The 16,141-nt window shown below is 39.3% G+C and overlaps 1 protein-coding gene across 6 annotated transcripts in view; it reads right to left on the bottom strand.

Moving 5' to 3' along the window:
* The window catches only part of ARHGAP26 (Rho GTPase activating protein 26), a 472,331-nt gene that overhangs the window by 179,725 nt on the left and 276,465 nt on the right, over positions 1-16,141 (bottom strand). For all 6 annotated transcript variants that reach the window (XR_010942153.1, XM_067732119.1, XM_067732122.1 and 3 more), the window contains one exon: positions 13,502-13,576. Coding sequence is in view for 5 of the 6 variants with exons in the window: in XM_067732119.1 (XP_067588220.1) it covers positions 13,502-13,576 (75 nt within the window). In the remaining variant the exon portion in view is untranslated. The remainder of the gene's footprint in view (positions 1-13,501; positions 13,577-16,141) is intronic.

The raw sequence follows: 16,141 nt of genomic DNA, 5'->3' as shown, positions 1-16,141 counted from the left end.
AAGAAGATATAACAATTATAAATATATATGCAACCAAAATAGGAGCACCACAATACATAAGGCAACTGCTAACAGCTATACAAGAGGAAACCGACAGTAACACAATAATAGCGGGGGACTTTAACACCTAACTTACACCAATGGACAGATCATCCAAAATGAAAATAAATAAGGAAACATAAGATTTAAATGACACAACAGATGAGATAGATTTAATTGATATTTATAGGACGTTCCATCCAAAAACAGCAGATTACACTTTCTTCTCAAGTGCGCACAGAACATTATCCAGGACAGACGACATCTTGGGTCACAAATCAAGCCCCAGTAAATTTAAGAAAACTGAAATCATATCAAGCATCTTTTCTGACCACAATGCTATAACAGCAGATACCAATTACAGGAAAAAACCTGTAAGAAATAGAAACACATAGGGGCTAAACAATACGTTACTAAATAACCAAGAGATCACTGAAAATCAAAGAGGAAATCAAAAAATACCTAGAGACAAATGACAATGAAAACACGATGATCCAAAACCTATGGGATGCAGCAAAAGCAGTTCTAAGAGGGAAGTTTATAGCTATACAAGCCTACCTCAAGAAACAAGAAAAATCTCAAATAAACAATCTAACCTTACACCTAAAGGAATTAAAGAAGAACAAACAAATCCCTAGTAGAAGGAAAGAAATCATAAAGATCAGAGCAGAAATAAATGAAATAGAAACAAAGAAGCAATAGCAAAGATAAATAAAACTAAAAGCTGGTTCTTTGAGAAGATAAACAGAATTGATAAACCACTAGACAGACTCACCAAGAAAAAGAGGGAGAGGACTCAAATCAATAAAATTAGAAATGAAAAAGGAGAAGTTACAACGGACACCACAGAAATACAAAGCATCCTAAGAGACTACTACAAGCAACTCTATGCCAATAATATGGACAACTTGGAAGAAATGGACAAATTCTGAGAAAGGTATAACCTTCTAAGACTGAACCAGGGAGAAACAGAAAATATGAACAGACCAATCACAAGGAATGAAATTGAAACTGTGATTAAAATTCTTCCAACAAACGAAAGTCTAGGAGCAGATGGCTTCACAGGTGAATTCTATCAAACATTTAGGGAAGAGCTAACAACCATCCTTCTCAAACTCTTCTAAAAAACTGTGGAGGAAGGAATACTCCCAGACTCATTCTATGAGGCCACCATCACCCTGATACCAAAAACAGACAAAGATACTACAAAAAAAGAAAATTATAGAACAATATCATTGATGAATATAGATGCAAAATCCTCAACAAAATACTAGCAAACGGAATCCAACAACACATCAAAAGGATCATACACCATGATCAAGTGGGATTTATCCCTGGGATTCAAGGATTCTTCAATATACGCAAATTAATCAATGTGATACACCATATTAAGAAAATGAAGAAGAAAAACCATATAATCATCTCAATAGATATAGAAAAAGCTTTTGACAAAATTCAACACCCATTTACAATAAAAACTCTCCAGAAAGTGGGCATAGAGGGAACCTACCTCAACATAATAAAGGCCATATATGACAAACCCACAGCAAACATCATTCTCAATGGTGAAAAATTGAAAACATTTCCTCTAAGATCAGGAACAAGACAAGAATGTCCACTCTCACCACTATTATTCAACATAGTTTTGGAAGTCCTAGCCACGGCAATCAGAGAAGAAAAAGAAATAAAAGGAATACAAATTGGAAAAGAAGAAGTAAAGTTGTCACTGTTTGCAGATGACATGATACTATACATACAGAAGCCTAAAGATGCCACCAGAAAACTACTAGAGCTAATCAATGAATTTGGTAAAGTTGCAGGATACAAAATTAATGCACAGAAATCTCTTGCATTCCTATACACTAATGATGAAAAATCTGAAAGAGAAATTAAGGAAACACTCCCATTTACCACTGCAACAAGAAGAATAAAATACCTAGGAATAAACCTACCTAGGGAGACAAAAGACCTGTATGCAGAAAACTATAAGATACTGATGAAAGAAATTAAAGATGATACCAACAGATGGAGAGATGTACCATGTTCTTGGATTGGAAGAATCAATAATGTGAAAATAACTATACTACCCAAAACAATCTACAGATTCAATGCAATCCCTATCAAACTACCAATGGCATTTTTTATAGAACTAGAATAAAAACTCTTAAAATGTGTATGGAGACACAAAAGACCCCAAATAGCCAAAGCAGTCTTGAGGGAAAGAAACAGAGCTGGAGGAATCAGACTCCCTGACTTCAGACTGTACTACAAAGCTACAGTAATCAAGACAATATGGTACTGGCACAAAAACAGAAATACAGATCAATGGAACAGGATTGAAAGCCCAGAGATAAACCCAGGCACCTATGGTCAACTAATCTATGACAAAGAGGCAACAATATGCAATGGAGAAAAGCCAGTCTCTTCAGTAAGTGGTTCTGGGAAAACTGAACAGCTACATGTAAAAGAATGAAATTAGAACACTCCCTAACACCATACATAGAAATAAACTCAAAATGGATTAGAGAGCTAAATGTAAGCCTGGACACTATAAAACTCTTAGAGGAAAACATAGGAAGAACAATCTTTGACATAAATTACAACAACATCTTTTTTGATCCATCTCCTATAGTAATGGAAATAAAAACAAAAATAAACAAATGGGATGTAATGAAACTTCAAAGCTTTTGCACAGCAAAGGAAAACAAGACAAAAAGACAACCCTCAGAATGGGAGAAAATATTTGCAAACGAATCAACAGACAAAGGATTAATCTCCAAAATATATACACAGCTCCTGCAGCTCAATATTAAAAAGACAAACAACCCAATCCAAAAATGGGCAGAAGACCTAAATAGACATTTCTCCAAAGAAGACAAACAGATGGCCAAGAAGCACATGAAAAGATGCTCAACATCACTAATTATTAGAGAAATGCAAATCAAAACTACAGTGAGGTATCACCTCACACCACTTAGAATGGGCATCATCAGAAAATCTACAAACAACAAATGCTGGAGAGGGTGTGGAGAAAAGGGAACCCTCTTGCATTGTTGGTGGGAATGTAAATTAATACAGCCACTATGGAGAACAGTATGGAGGTTCCTTAAAAAGCTAAAAATAATATTACCATATGATCCAGCAATCCCACTACTGGGCATATACCCAGAGAAAACCGTAATTCAAAATGACACATGCACCCCAATGTTCATTGCAGCACTATTTACAATAGCTAGGTCATGGAAGCCACCTAAATGCCCATCGACAGATGAATGGATAAAGAAGATGTGGTATATATATACAATGGAATATTACTCAGCCATAAAAAGGAACAAAATTCGGTCATCTGTTGAGACGTGGATGGATCTAGAGACTTTCATACAGAGTGAACTAAGTCAGAAAGAGAAAAACAAATATTGTACATTAACACATATATGTGGAACCTAGAAAAATGGTACAGATGAACTGGTTTGCAGGGCAGAAATTGAGACACAGATGTAGAGAACAAAGGTATGGACACCAAGGGTGGAAAGCGGCAGGGTGGTGGTGGTGGTGTGCTGAATTGGGTGATTGGGATTGACAATGTATACGCTGATGTGTATAAACTGATGACTGATGAGAACATGCTGTATAATAAAATAAAATATAATTCAAAAATTTTTTAAAAACTTTTTTCTCTTCAATTGAGAAGGTAATATATGAACACGGCCAAAAAAAAAAAAAATTCAAGCAAAACAAATAGATAAACAACAAAAGGTAACGCTTTCCTGTGCTAGAGATGACTCAATAATGGTTTTGTGCATGTATGCAATCTCTAACAGTATGTACATAAACAAGGAGTTTTATGAATATGTACAGCTTTCTAAAAACACAAATGGAAGCACATTATAGATGTCGTTCTGTGCACTGCTATTTTCATTTAACAATATCTTAAGAAACTGCTCCATATAATAACACTACCTTACAGTACTTCACTGTACCATGGTTAGTGCCCCCATTCATGGAGATGAAGGTTGTTCACTGGTTGTTGCTATGGTAAACAATGATATAAACCACTGTTACACTGTATATGTCTTACCTAGAGAAAAAATTCCTACAAGTGGAATTTCTGAGTCAAGAAGTATGTGCATTTTTAATTTTGAAAGATACTGCTCAACTAACCTCTCAAAGGTTGTACCATTACATTTAAGCATGAGTGTGACTCCTTCCTCAAATCCTTGACAACAATGTGTAATCAAACACTTTGATCTTATAGGTTAAAAAAAAAGTTAAAATAGGTTAAAAAAAAAAGTCATCTGCTTTAATTTGCATTTTTTACTGAGGAGGAAAATTGAGAATCCTCTCCTATGTGTGTGTTTTAAAGTCAAGTTTACTGAGATATACTCAACCTTTTAAAGTACACACTTCCATGATTTTTGACAAATATATATATAGTCATGGGGTAACCACCACCAGAATCAAGATGTAAGTCATTGTCATCACCCCCATCCCCCACAAAAATTCTCCTGTGCCTCTTTCTCCATAGCCAATCCCCTCTCCCTCCATCTCTAGCCCCTGGCAACCACTTTCCATAGCATAATACTTGTGAAATCCATCCCTGTTGTTGCATAGGCCAGTAGTTTGATCCTTTTATTACTGAGTACTATTCAATTTTATGGACATATCCATTGACTAGTTGGTAGACTTTGGGTTGTTTCCAGTTTCTGGCTGTTACAAATAAAGCAGCTGTAAATATCTGCATTCAGGTCTTATGGACTACATTTTCATCTCTTGGGTAAATACCTAGGAGTCGAACTGGGTACAAATATGTAGGAGTGGGTCATATGATAAATATGTTTAACTTTATCAAAACGTCCAAATGTTTTTCCAAAACAGTTGGGCCATTTTGCATTCCCACCAGCCAATAGGAGAACTCTAGTTGCTTCACATCTTCATCAACACATGATATGGTCATGTGTTTAATTTTGAAATTTTAGGTATTCTAGTAGGTGTGTAGAAATAACTCATTGTTAAAATTTGCTTTTACTTAATGACTACTGATGTTGGTCATCTTTTCATGTACTTTTTGGCCATCTGTGTATTTTCTTTGGTGAACTGTTTGTTCAAATCTTGTGTCCATTTTAAAAACTGGGGTGGTTACATTCTGACTACTGAATTGCAAGAGTTATTTTTAATACATTTTGGATACAAATCATTTATCAGATACATATTTTGCAAATATTTTCTCTTGTAGCTTGTCTTTTCTCTTTCTTAATATATTTTTAGGAGTAGAAGCTTTTTTTTATTTGGGTAAAGTTCAGTTTATCAGATTTTTCTTTTATGGTTCCTGCTTTGTGTGTTTTCTTCTTGAAGTTTAATAGTTTTATCTCTTAGGTTTAGGACTATAATCTATTTTGAGTTAGTTTTTGTATATAGTTTAAGATAAGGGTTGAATTTATTTTTTTCTCATATGGATGTCCAGTTGTACTAGTACCATTTGTTGAGACAAATGTCCTTTCCCTATTGAATTATTCTGACACCTTTATCACAGATCAATTGACCATATATGAGTGGGTCCTAGTTCTAGATTCTCCTGTCTGTTCCAGTGATCTATATGTCATTCCAAAGAAAATATCATCTTGCTTTCCTGCATTTAAACATTAGTTGTATTTTGTTTGTCTTTATCTAAAATCTTCTTGAGCCTTTCATATCCTCCATCTCCATTACATCTTTGAGGAAGTTGTTCATGTAAGTATACTATCCTCTGTGTAAATTAAGACTTCGTTTTATTTATCCTACAGGCAATTCTTGCAAGGCTAGATTTAATACTTGGCAATTTGATAAGCAAATCTGCTTATCAATTTTTTTCTGATTATAAAAGTTGTACCTCTTAAAAACTTTAAACACCTTCCATATCTAGTGCCTAAGAATCCAGAGTACTTACAGCCACTTCTGTTCTGAGATCCAAAAGCTACTGCTGTCTCAAGTCCCTGTCTTAGGAGAACCTGCCTGAAGCATCCCTATAAGCAAAGATGACAGTGGAAAGAGCAGACAGGAAGATGAGCATCCATCTGTGGTCTCCATTCTCTGGCAAGTCCAGATTGTGGTTAATAGTGACCTTACTAGTTCCCAGAAGGATCAATCCTTCATCCAAGCAGTCTACTCTCTCCCAGTCCTGGTCATCATTTGTCTGCTCCTCTTTACTGGTGGCTAAAATTGGAAGTATACAACGTGCATGACTCTGCTGCTTCCACAAGACTAGTCTTCAAACCTTGGGGCTGTTTCTGCAAGCCTTTAGGTCTTAGAAGTTGTCATGAAAAATATCTATTACTTTAGGGTTTCTTAGGGAAGAAGCTCTTGCTTGCTTTTATTTATGCTGTGCTGTGAAAGGGTGTGAGAAATGAAGGTCCCAGAGGAGTCAGAAGGATGGTTCATGGCTGGATCAGATATCAGTGGCATTCTACTGTAACTTGGTGCTTTAAAGCATCGCAATTTAATACCTTCCATGTGTTCTCTATAGCACCAACCTTACTTTAAACATTAGTAAAACAAACAAAAACTAAAATCAAAACAAAACCGGAAAAAGTTACAGGATAAGAAGAGAAAAAATAGCAACACTAAACTTTCATTCCTTCACCACCACTGTGAGAAACTAATAAAGACACACACACATACACACACGAAGGAACAGAAAGGTTCAACAGCACAGAAAATGAGGCTCACAGTGAACATTCTGCCTGTCCCCAGAGGAATATCCACCAGGCAAAGCTCAGGTGAAGCCCGGAGGAAGACCCACCTGGGGGAACAATGTGATAGGCGACGGCCTTTCGCCCACCCTAAAGTATAGCCGAAGCCACCCCAGGGAGGGGTGCCATGCTGCACTGCTCCTACCCAACCAGAGCACAGCTCAGTATCCTGAGATTACAATCCGGGCAGTGAAATGAGACTGGGACAGAAGTGGAGGGGTGTCTGCTTATATAAAGGGAAGTGAATTCAGAAGGGGAAAGTCCTAGAAGAAACATGACAGTGACAAGTGAAGAACCACAGCACACTTCAGATTAACCAGGAAGTAACTCCACTTCTCCCAGAACCATGACCAAATAGCAGAACCAGGAGAAAACTTTTCATGAGTACAGGTAGGTCCACACTAAATGAAAGATTTAAGAGCGCCAGAAAGTTGGATGGAACCACGTACAACAGTGCTCTAATATCATGTGAGAGAAGGATTCTAACAGGACTCAGGAAAACTGCAGCAGAGCAAGGAGAATCTACCCACAGTGAAGTTAACTGCAAAGATTTATAAACGTCTCTGTGTTTAGGTTTAATGAAAAAGAAGATAAAAAAGCTGATAAAATACTTGTTTTCATGAAACACAGAAACCAAAGCACTCTAAAAACACTTCAGAAAGCATCTGTTCTGTATTATAAATAAAATTCAGAAAAATATGGATGTTGTGAAATAAGAAATCAAAGCAAAAAAAGAAACAGACTGAAATAATAAAGGTGATAGCTGAAAGGCAGAAATGAAAAGAGCTAAATAAGTTAGTAAAAACACTGAAAATTCAATTATGCAATTAAAATTTGCATTATAAGCAGCAAAAAAATCAGCCCAAAAGAAATTTAAATAAATGGCATGGATATAGAGTGCAAGTTTTAGAATTTTGCTATAATGCAAAGAATCTAGAGAAAAACAAACATTAAAAGATGAAAAATGAAGACAATTTATTTTTTTAAAGACTGAGAATTGCAGAATAACAAACAGAAAAAGAATCTGTTTTCCTTTAGAAAAATATGTGTGAAAACTCCTTCACTGGACCCCAACATGTATAAGAGAATGACTATATGGTGATATTTAAAGTAGTGGAAAGGGAAAAATTTTCTCCTTACATGGTTATTTGTCAATCAGATAAGTATTTGAGGAAAAGGAGAGTTAGTTTCCTTTTTGCATGAATATATTCCAGATGGATTTTAAGGAAAATAAAAAGGTTTTGTAGTCCTGAAACGGATAAGGTCTTTTAGGGCATAATCCGTATACGAAAAAGACTGACTTCATAAAAGATTTGAATTCATGAAAATTTTAAATATTCATAAGACAAAACAAAAACAAAAGTACCATAAATAAAGTTCAAGATGATAATCTGAAAAAAAATACTGGTAACATAGCCTCCATACCTAAAACGGTTTTAAATTCAAAAGATGAATACATCAATAGAAAAATAGGGAAAAAACACAAACAGGCAATTTATGAAAGAATAAAAACCGGCAAAAAACATAGGAAAAATGGTCAGCTTCCACCAGAATTATTTTCAAAAAGTACTTACAATTTAAATGCAAAAAAGTAATAGAGTATGGCAAGGATGTGTGTGGTAAAGGATACTCACCTCAGACTTTGCTGACAGCAAATTTGGGAATATCAATTAAAGGCCTTGAAAACATGTACATACCTTGACCCAGCAATTCAACATCTTAAAATAAACCCTAAGGAAATAATTAAATATGCATATAAAAATTAAAAATAGGGACTTCCCTAGTGGCACAGTGGTTAAGAATCCACCTGCCAATGCAGGGGACATGGGTTCAAGCCCTGGTCTGGGAAGATCCCACATGCCACGGAGCAACTAAGCCATGCACCACAATTACTGAGCCCGCACGCCACAACTACTGAAGCCCACGCGCCTAGAGCCCGTGCTCCGCAACAAGAGAAGCCACCGCAAAGAGAAGCTCGCGCACTGCAACAAAGAGTAGCCCCTACATGGCAACGAAGACCCAACACAGCCAAAAATAAATAAATTTATTAAAAAAATTAAAAATAACAACAGCTAACATTTAGTGACTAACATGTGGAGGCTCTGGACTCAGCAACCCACATGCATCTTTTCATTTAATCCTTCCATTATTACAGAGGCAGAGGCTATTACTACAGATAATGAGATAGAAGACTAGACGGGCTTAAATAATTTGTGTAAAGTCAAATGGACAAGCAGTTTAATTATAACTTGCTTAACTCCAGAATGTACACTCTAAACCTCTGCTATCCTGTCCCATGGGGATGTTCACCTGAGTGCTTTCTAGAATGATGAAGAACTGAAATCAGTCTATGGATCTGGGAATAGGGGGCTGACCTACACAATACATGACCCAAAAAAGTCGCACTTTAGAGGAACCTGAGTAACATAAAATAGACACTGTATTGTTATGTGAAAGAAGACTGCTAAAAGCATTATATATGCACAGTGTGATTCCAATTTGTATTTTTTATGTTATATGATAGAATATTATATTTAAAAGGTGACAGTCATATGATGAAATGGTCAGTAAAGACTGTCTCTGGTCTGCCCGACTTTTATTTTTCTTCTTTCTACTTTTTCTATTTCTCCAAATTTGCTACTATGACCACTCATAACTTTTAATCAGAAAAAGGTATTTAAAAATCTATACATGGGACTTCCCTGGTGGCACAGTGGTTAAGAATCCGCCTGCCAATGCAGGGGACATGGGTTCGAGCCCTGGTCCAGGAAGATCCCACATGCCGCGGAGCAACTAAGCCCGCGCACCACAACTACTGAGCCCATGTGCCACAACTACTGAAGTCCGCGTGCCTAGAGCCTGTGCTCCGCAACAAGAGAAGTCACCGCAAAGAAAAGAGGCTCCCACTTGCCATAACCAGAAAAAGCCCACACAGCAACGAAGACCCAATGTAGCCAAAAATAAATTAATTAATTTTTTAAAAATCTCTTATAAAAAACTATACAGGGAGAGACAGACATGTACTGAACATGCATAGACAGAGCTGTCTGTATTTTTTAAATGTTGAGCTAAACTTTAGAAAGATTTATCTTTACTTAACATACCGGGGGAGAAAAAGTAAACAAACAAACAGTACACACATGGAAGCCACGCTATTTCTAGGAATCTACAAGTCTTCCTCCTCTTCACTCTTCAAAGACTAATGACCTCTGTTGCCAGGAGGAAGGGATGAGGGGCAGCACTTGGTATGACACTAGCAGGAAGCCACACCGCATATGCTATGAGAAATTCTGGCAAGCTTTCTTAAGGAATCCTAATCAGCAAAATACGATGTTCTCATAGTCTGGCTCTTCTATTCTTCCTCCTACCTACAGTCCCCCAATGTATCAAGAGTACACAAAGCCAACTCCGAGTGATCAAAGGAAACCTCTGGTTTTACTTAATTCTAACTCACATTTTCAGTAATAAAAATGCACTATTCCATTTCTGAGAGATTGACCAATAATCCAAAATCTTAGTACCTGGTACATAATAGGGCATCCAGTGAATATAGAACCCAGAATAGGGAATGAATAGTTCACACTCAACCCAGCCATGTCAGGGAGAGGCTTTGGAGTATAGGAGCCATATTTTTTACACTCTTGGCTAACCCAGTATAGGACAAGTACCAAAAACTGATGAAGATGAGAGCATGTTCACAAAGGGGAAAGGAGACAGGGCTCTGCCTTCAGGTCTGGAGTTTCTCTGACCTAATGGGTGATCCCTCAATTCCAAAATCTCACGTTTAACTTAATTGATCCCTCAATTCCAAGATCTCATGTTTAACTATCTCATGTTTAACTTAATTGATAGTAAGAATCCCAGATACCATTCTCAACACTTCTGATTAGACCTTGCACTGTGGTCATCTCTCAACTCTGGTTGAACCTCAGTTTGGGATCCAGTCTATCTGTAATGTCCTCCTGGCAGAGACAGCTGGCCTTGTGACTTTTCAGCTGCTGGTTTTTATTTCTCATGACATTTCTGAGATGTTCATGATTATTTTGTCTGTCCCTAGGAAAACTGAGGAAGAGAACAGGACAAATATCTTGTTCAAAGGTCACTAAGGGAAGTGATAAAAACAAGATCTTTTCATACCACTCTTCGCTTAGCACAAATGAGCTAAGATAGTTCTTTTTTAAATTAGCAAACCCGTCTAAAATGTCGTATTTCTTTTCATTAGTGTCACCTTACATAATCATCTGCTGCCTCTGAAATCTCTCTGCCCCTTCGACTCCCCTGTACCTAGTTGGTTACAAAGGCCCACTGATTCTCTTTCTCCAGTCATTTTGAGCCTGTCCTTTTTTCCTGACCTCACAGCAGCTATCTGGCTCAGCCATTGATCAGGTATGCTCTGCCTAATCTATACCAACTGTCTTCTTCCTCCATATGATTCCATGATCAGATGTGTGCTCCACATTGCTGCCAGCATTATCCTCCTAAAACTAGCATCTGATAGAGTTACACCTATGTTGGACATACTTTTTTTAAAAAATCACCCAGTAGCATTATTTCAGAAAAGCACTCCTCTATCATTCTATTAATAATCCTGCTCAGTCCCCAGGGTTCTATGGACTAACCCCTCACACACCCTACTTGCCCCCCACCCACCAACCTCCTAGAGGTGGCATGGGATCACCAGAGACAGGCACAGGATCCAGGCCATCGGGATCAATCTTCTGTACGTCATGTGACTGGCCTGAGACTGTGAAATGAATCATGTGAATGGCCCCCACATGGACCAATCAAAGTCCACCCTGGGACCTTCTGTCGAAACCATCAAGAAAGACACGCTTCTTTCAGTGATACAAGCTTCAAGGACCACTGAGGCTGGATTATCTGGGACCTTCCCACAGAGAATATAGTCAATATGAAGACAAGTAGAGCTTACAAATAATGAGAAGCCAGAAGAAAGGAGTGGGAAAGCCTCCAACAAATGTGGAGTCACCAGACCCTGCCATGCTTCTGCCATCTTGGACTCACCAGTAATGTGAACAAATAAATGACTATTCTGAATTGTCTTCTTGACACTTTTGTGTAAAAAGAGTACTAACACATACAACTCCACTACTTTGAAATTTTAATAGCATCTTACTTCCTACAGAGGAAAAAAAACCCAAACTCCTTAGCACAGTATTCAAGTTCCTCAACCAAAGGGGCCATTTCAGCTTTTCAGCTTTCACTCTCCTGTTGCAGCCTCAAGTACTTTCAAATATTAAAATACTACTACTACTAGTGAAATCAATCCTCTTGGTTCATGACATGTCCTGAATCTGAATTATTCTTCTGTTCTCTCCTTCACTACTCCCTCTTCTAGATCCAGCTCCCACTGGGTGCCAACATCATATTTTACGTTACAGTTTTCACATACATACATAACTCCCCCTACCTGGATACTCTGCAAACAAAGAATGACTCTTTCTAAAGTTTCATCTCTAGCACCTGACAATCTGCTTCAGAGAGCAGACACTCCACAAATGTTTGCAGATCTGATTGGAAATGAACGACTGAGGACTGATACCTGTTAGACTGTTCATTCTTTCTTACGTTAGAACTTTTCAAAAATTAACCATATCACTGTACAACGCAGCAACAGCACTCTTGGGCATTTATCCCACAGAAACAAATTAATCTTCATACAAAAACCTGTACACAGTGTTTACAGCAGCATTATTCACCCCCAGACTAGAAATAACCCAGCTGTCCTTCATAGGGTGAATGGCTAAACAAACTGATCTCACTGCAACTACCATACACGAGACTTTTGCTTACAAGAGGCAAGTAACTCTCTCGAAAAGAGACAGCTTTTCTGATCAACATGAGAGGTGAGATTTCTATACATATGAAAATTATTTTCAGAAACTGGGATGGCAAAAAAAAAAAAAAGACAAATACTAACAAAGAGCAGTGTCCCTGCCCAAAACACTGAGCGGGGACCCTGAGCGACAGTCTCTCTCTAACACTGCATGGCTAGGCTTCCATGGGGATGAGTAACAGCCAGGGACCTGTGAAATCTGATCTGTTTGCCATTTAGATCCACGTGACTCACCGAGGCTGCCTGCATTCATGTCTAAAAATACAGGAAATGTGCAGCCTAGGCAACTTTGGCTCATTGGCTCATGGGTTTTTGATTCAAATGCTGCACAGTTACAGACAGTGGTTGTATATTTATACCAGCCAGCTGCAAAGGAGCTTCTGCTGCTCAAACGACAGAGACTAGGTGGGAATCTAGAAGCAAAGAGGATCAGAAGACTTATCTGCTGCTACACATTTTATCTGGGAGTCATGGGATGACACCTCCTCAGTCACTAGGAACATGAGATCTGAGGTCCTCTGCAGGCTAGAAGGACTGAGCTTCCTTGGGCCATGGGTGTGCCCCATGAAGTGCCGGTCTCCAAAGAGGACAGAGGGAGTCATGAGCTATTAAAGACAGAGTAGGCTGTGGCGGTCACATGAGTGGTGGAGCGCTACTTGGACTGGTGGTAACCAGGTCCACAGAGAGGGTGTGGAGCCTTGGACTGGCCATTTTTTGTTTTGTCCAATTCCATGCAATGTCTCTTCCAGTAATGCCCATGGCCATGACCGCTGGTGAGTGGGTCAGTTGGTTTCTGGGATTTACCTCTTGGACACCCAGATTCCTTCTCAAGAGGCTCCCCCTTCAACCGTTGGGAACTGCCTGGCAGAGCCACTGCACTCACCCATCAGGATACTCAGCAGCTTCTGCACTCTGGAATTGACCCCCACGATTCGGTAGAGCCCTTGCTCATTGATCCCTGAGAAGAGAAACAGTGATGATTTAATTAGAGGCATGTCAGAACACAGGTCAGGCCAACCCAGCCAAATGCACTTTTTTTCATTTTCTCGGGCCTTCTAAAAGCTGCTCTAATTAAAGTCCCCTGTCACTCAGCTCTGCTCTTAGCGAAGGAGTGGGATTTGGTACAACTGTCTAGGATTTCATGGATGTGCTGCACACTTCAGCCCTCGTATTAGTTCAGTCATCAGAGGGGCAGGAAACCTCCCTCTTCTCTTGCCAAGGCAGCATCTGAAGAGTTTTGAAAGATGCTAAATATATACTTTTAAACATATCATATTTAACCAGTTTTTTAATTTAAAAAGACAAAAATGAAATGATAAAAAAATTTTTCATACTACAGAAAAGGATGAACACTTTACAAATTACTTTCACATAGAGAAGGCAAATATTGAGGTGTTGGGGCATTTTTAATTTTTGACAATATTAGCCAAAACTGAGAAATGAGAAAATCCATTCATTTGTGGTGCAAATATTCTTCATAAAGAAAAAAGAGGGGCTTCCCTCATGGCGCAGTGGTTGAGAGTCCGCCTGCCGATGCAGGGGACACGGGTTCGTGCCCCGGTCCGGGAAGATCCCATGTGCCACAGAGCGGCTGGGCCCATGAGCCATGGCCACTGGGCCTGCGCATCCGGAGCCTGTGCTCCGCAACAGGAGAGGCCACAACAGTGAGAGGCCCGCGTACCCCCAAAAAAAACGAAAAAAGTGGGTCAGCTTTCTTAAACCCAAGAAAACATTCAAATAGGCTAAAAGGGGTTCACCTTCAAACACCCAAACAAAGAACCAAAACGAACTCGCCTCAGTACTTTGTTCATTTAACTGCAAGGATTAGATCATCACTGTATCATTTACATTCAGACCAAGTGATATGAAATGACTTTTCTCCTGCTGGTCCTAAGCCCATCATATCTGACACCTCTCAACTAACTGGTCTCTTGCTGCCTCTTATTCCCCTGATGTCCATTCTCCACCCAGTACCCAAAATGAGCTTCTCAAAGTATCAATCAGTTCAAACCATCTCTTTTCTTAAAAACCTTCCAATGGCCTCCCATTGCATCTGGATCACAATCAAAACTTACCACGGCCTGGAAGGCCCTACAAGGTTGAGCACAGGCCCACCTCTGACTGCTTTATCAACCACCTTCATGCTGCTCCAGCATGAAGCAGCCTTCCTGTTACTCCAATATACAAAGCTCATGCCTCCAAACCTCAGCCTCTGAACAAGATTCCCTCTACCTGTAACACTCTTCTCCCAGATCTTTTCATCATTCAGGTCTCAGCTTACATGCACCCTCTTCAATAGAAAGCATCCCAATGACCAACACTATTGGCCACTGCCTTACCCAGTTGTCTTTTCTTTATAGTAGTTAAGAGTATCTGAAATCATCTTTCTTATTTGGTTTCTTGTTTGTCTTCCCCCACAACTACCATGTAAACTTTAAGTACAGTGATTCTGTCTTCTTCACCGTTATATCCCCAGCACCTAGATCAGTCTACAGTACAGGACAGAATGAATAAAACATTCGTCAGTTTGGGGTCGAAACAAAATTTCCTGGAATAAACTTGGGAAAAGGCTGATTCTGCAGTGTCTTCAACAAGACCTCTACAAAAGTGGAACTGATAAACAAAAGGAAGTGGTCTGGAATGAGAGGATTTTACAGCTCAAATGGATTGTAAAAGCATGTACATCAGGACTTTCCTGGTGGTCCAGTGGTAAAGAATCTGCCTTCCAATGCAGGGGACATGGGTTCGATCCCTGGTAGGGGAACTAAGATTCCGCATGTGGCGGGGCAACTAAGCCCTCGCGCTACAACTACTGAGCTCGTGCACCTCAACAAGGGAGTCCACGTGCCACAAACTACAGAGCCCATGCACCCTGGAGACTGGGCACCACAACTAGAGAGAGAACCCACATGCCACAACTAGAGAGAAGCCCACGCGCTGCAACCAAGACCCGACGCAGCTGAAAAAAAAAAAACAAACAAAAAAACGCATGTACATCATCCTGCCTGCTTCACCGGCTAGGAGACCCCGGGTCTCCTAAGGGATGGGCCCCAAGTTACTGAGTAGCAGAACCATTATTCATTCATGGGGTGGCTTGAAGGGCTTATCCTTTCTGAAACATCTCTACTTCTTTTGTCCTTGTGCTTTCCTGGAGCTTGACACACTCCCAGCTCCTGCTGGATGATTAATGGACCTCAGAGAGTACGGGAAGTCTGTTCACCTCTGGTCACCACCAATATGTGTGTACATACACGTACTGCAGTAGGGAGACAACCCACTTCCTTCCAAGCATTTATGCAAAAATGGCATTTAACACACACCGTCCTCGATTCCTCTTTGTGCTAAATGAAAACTTCTCTAGCTGTTAAAATACATCATCTTCATCCTCATTTTAGAGGGGGGGCGGGGAGGAGGAGGCAGAGGTTAAGAGACCAGACCAAGTGGTGACCCTCTTCTTCCTCTACTGCTTATTGCACATATTTTCTGGTTTTATATCAGAAAAAGTCATCCTCCTGAGCTATGC

This window comes from Pseudorca crassidens, chromosome 3 (assembly GCF_039906515.1).
Source record: "Pseudorca crassidens isolate mPseCra1 chromosome 3, mPseCra1.hap1, whole genome shotgun sequence".
Lineage (NCBI taxonomy): Eukaryota > Metazoa > Chordata > Mammalia > Artiodactyla > Delphinidae > Pseudorca > Pseudorca crassidens.
Note: the sequence above shows the minus strand (reverse complement) of the source record. Positions and strands in the feature narration are given on the sequence as shown.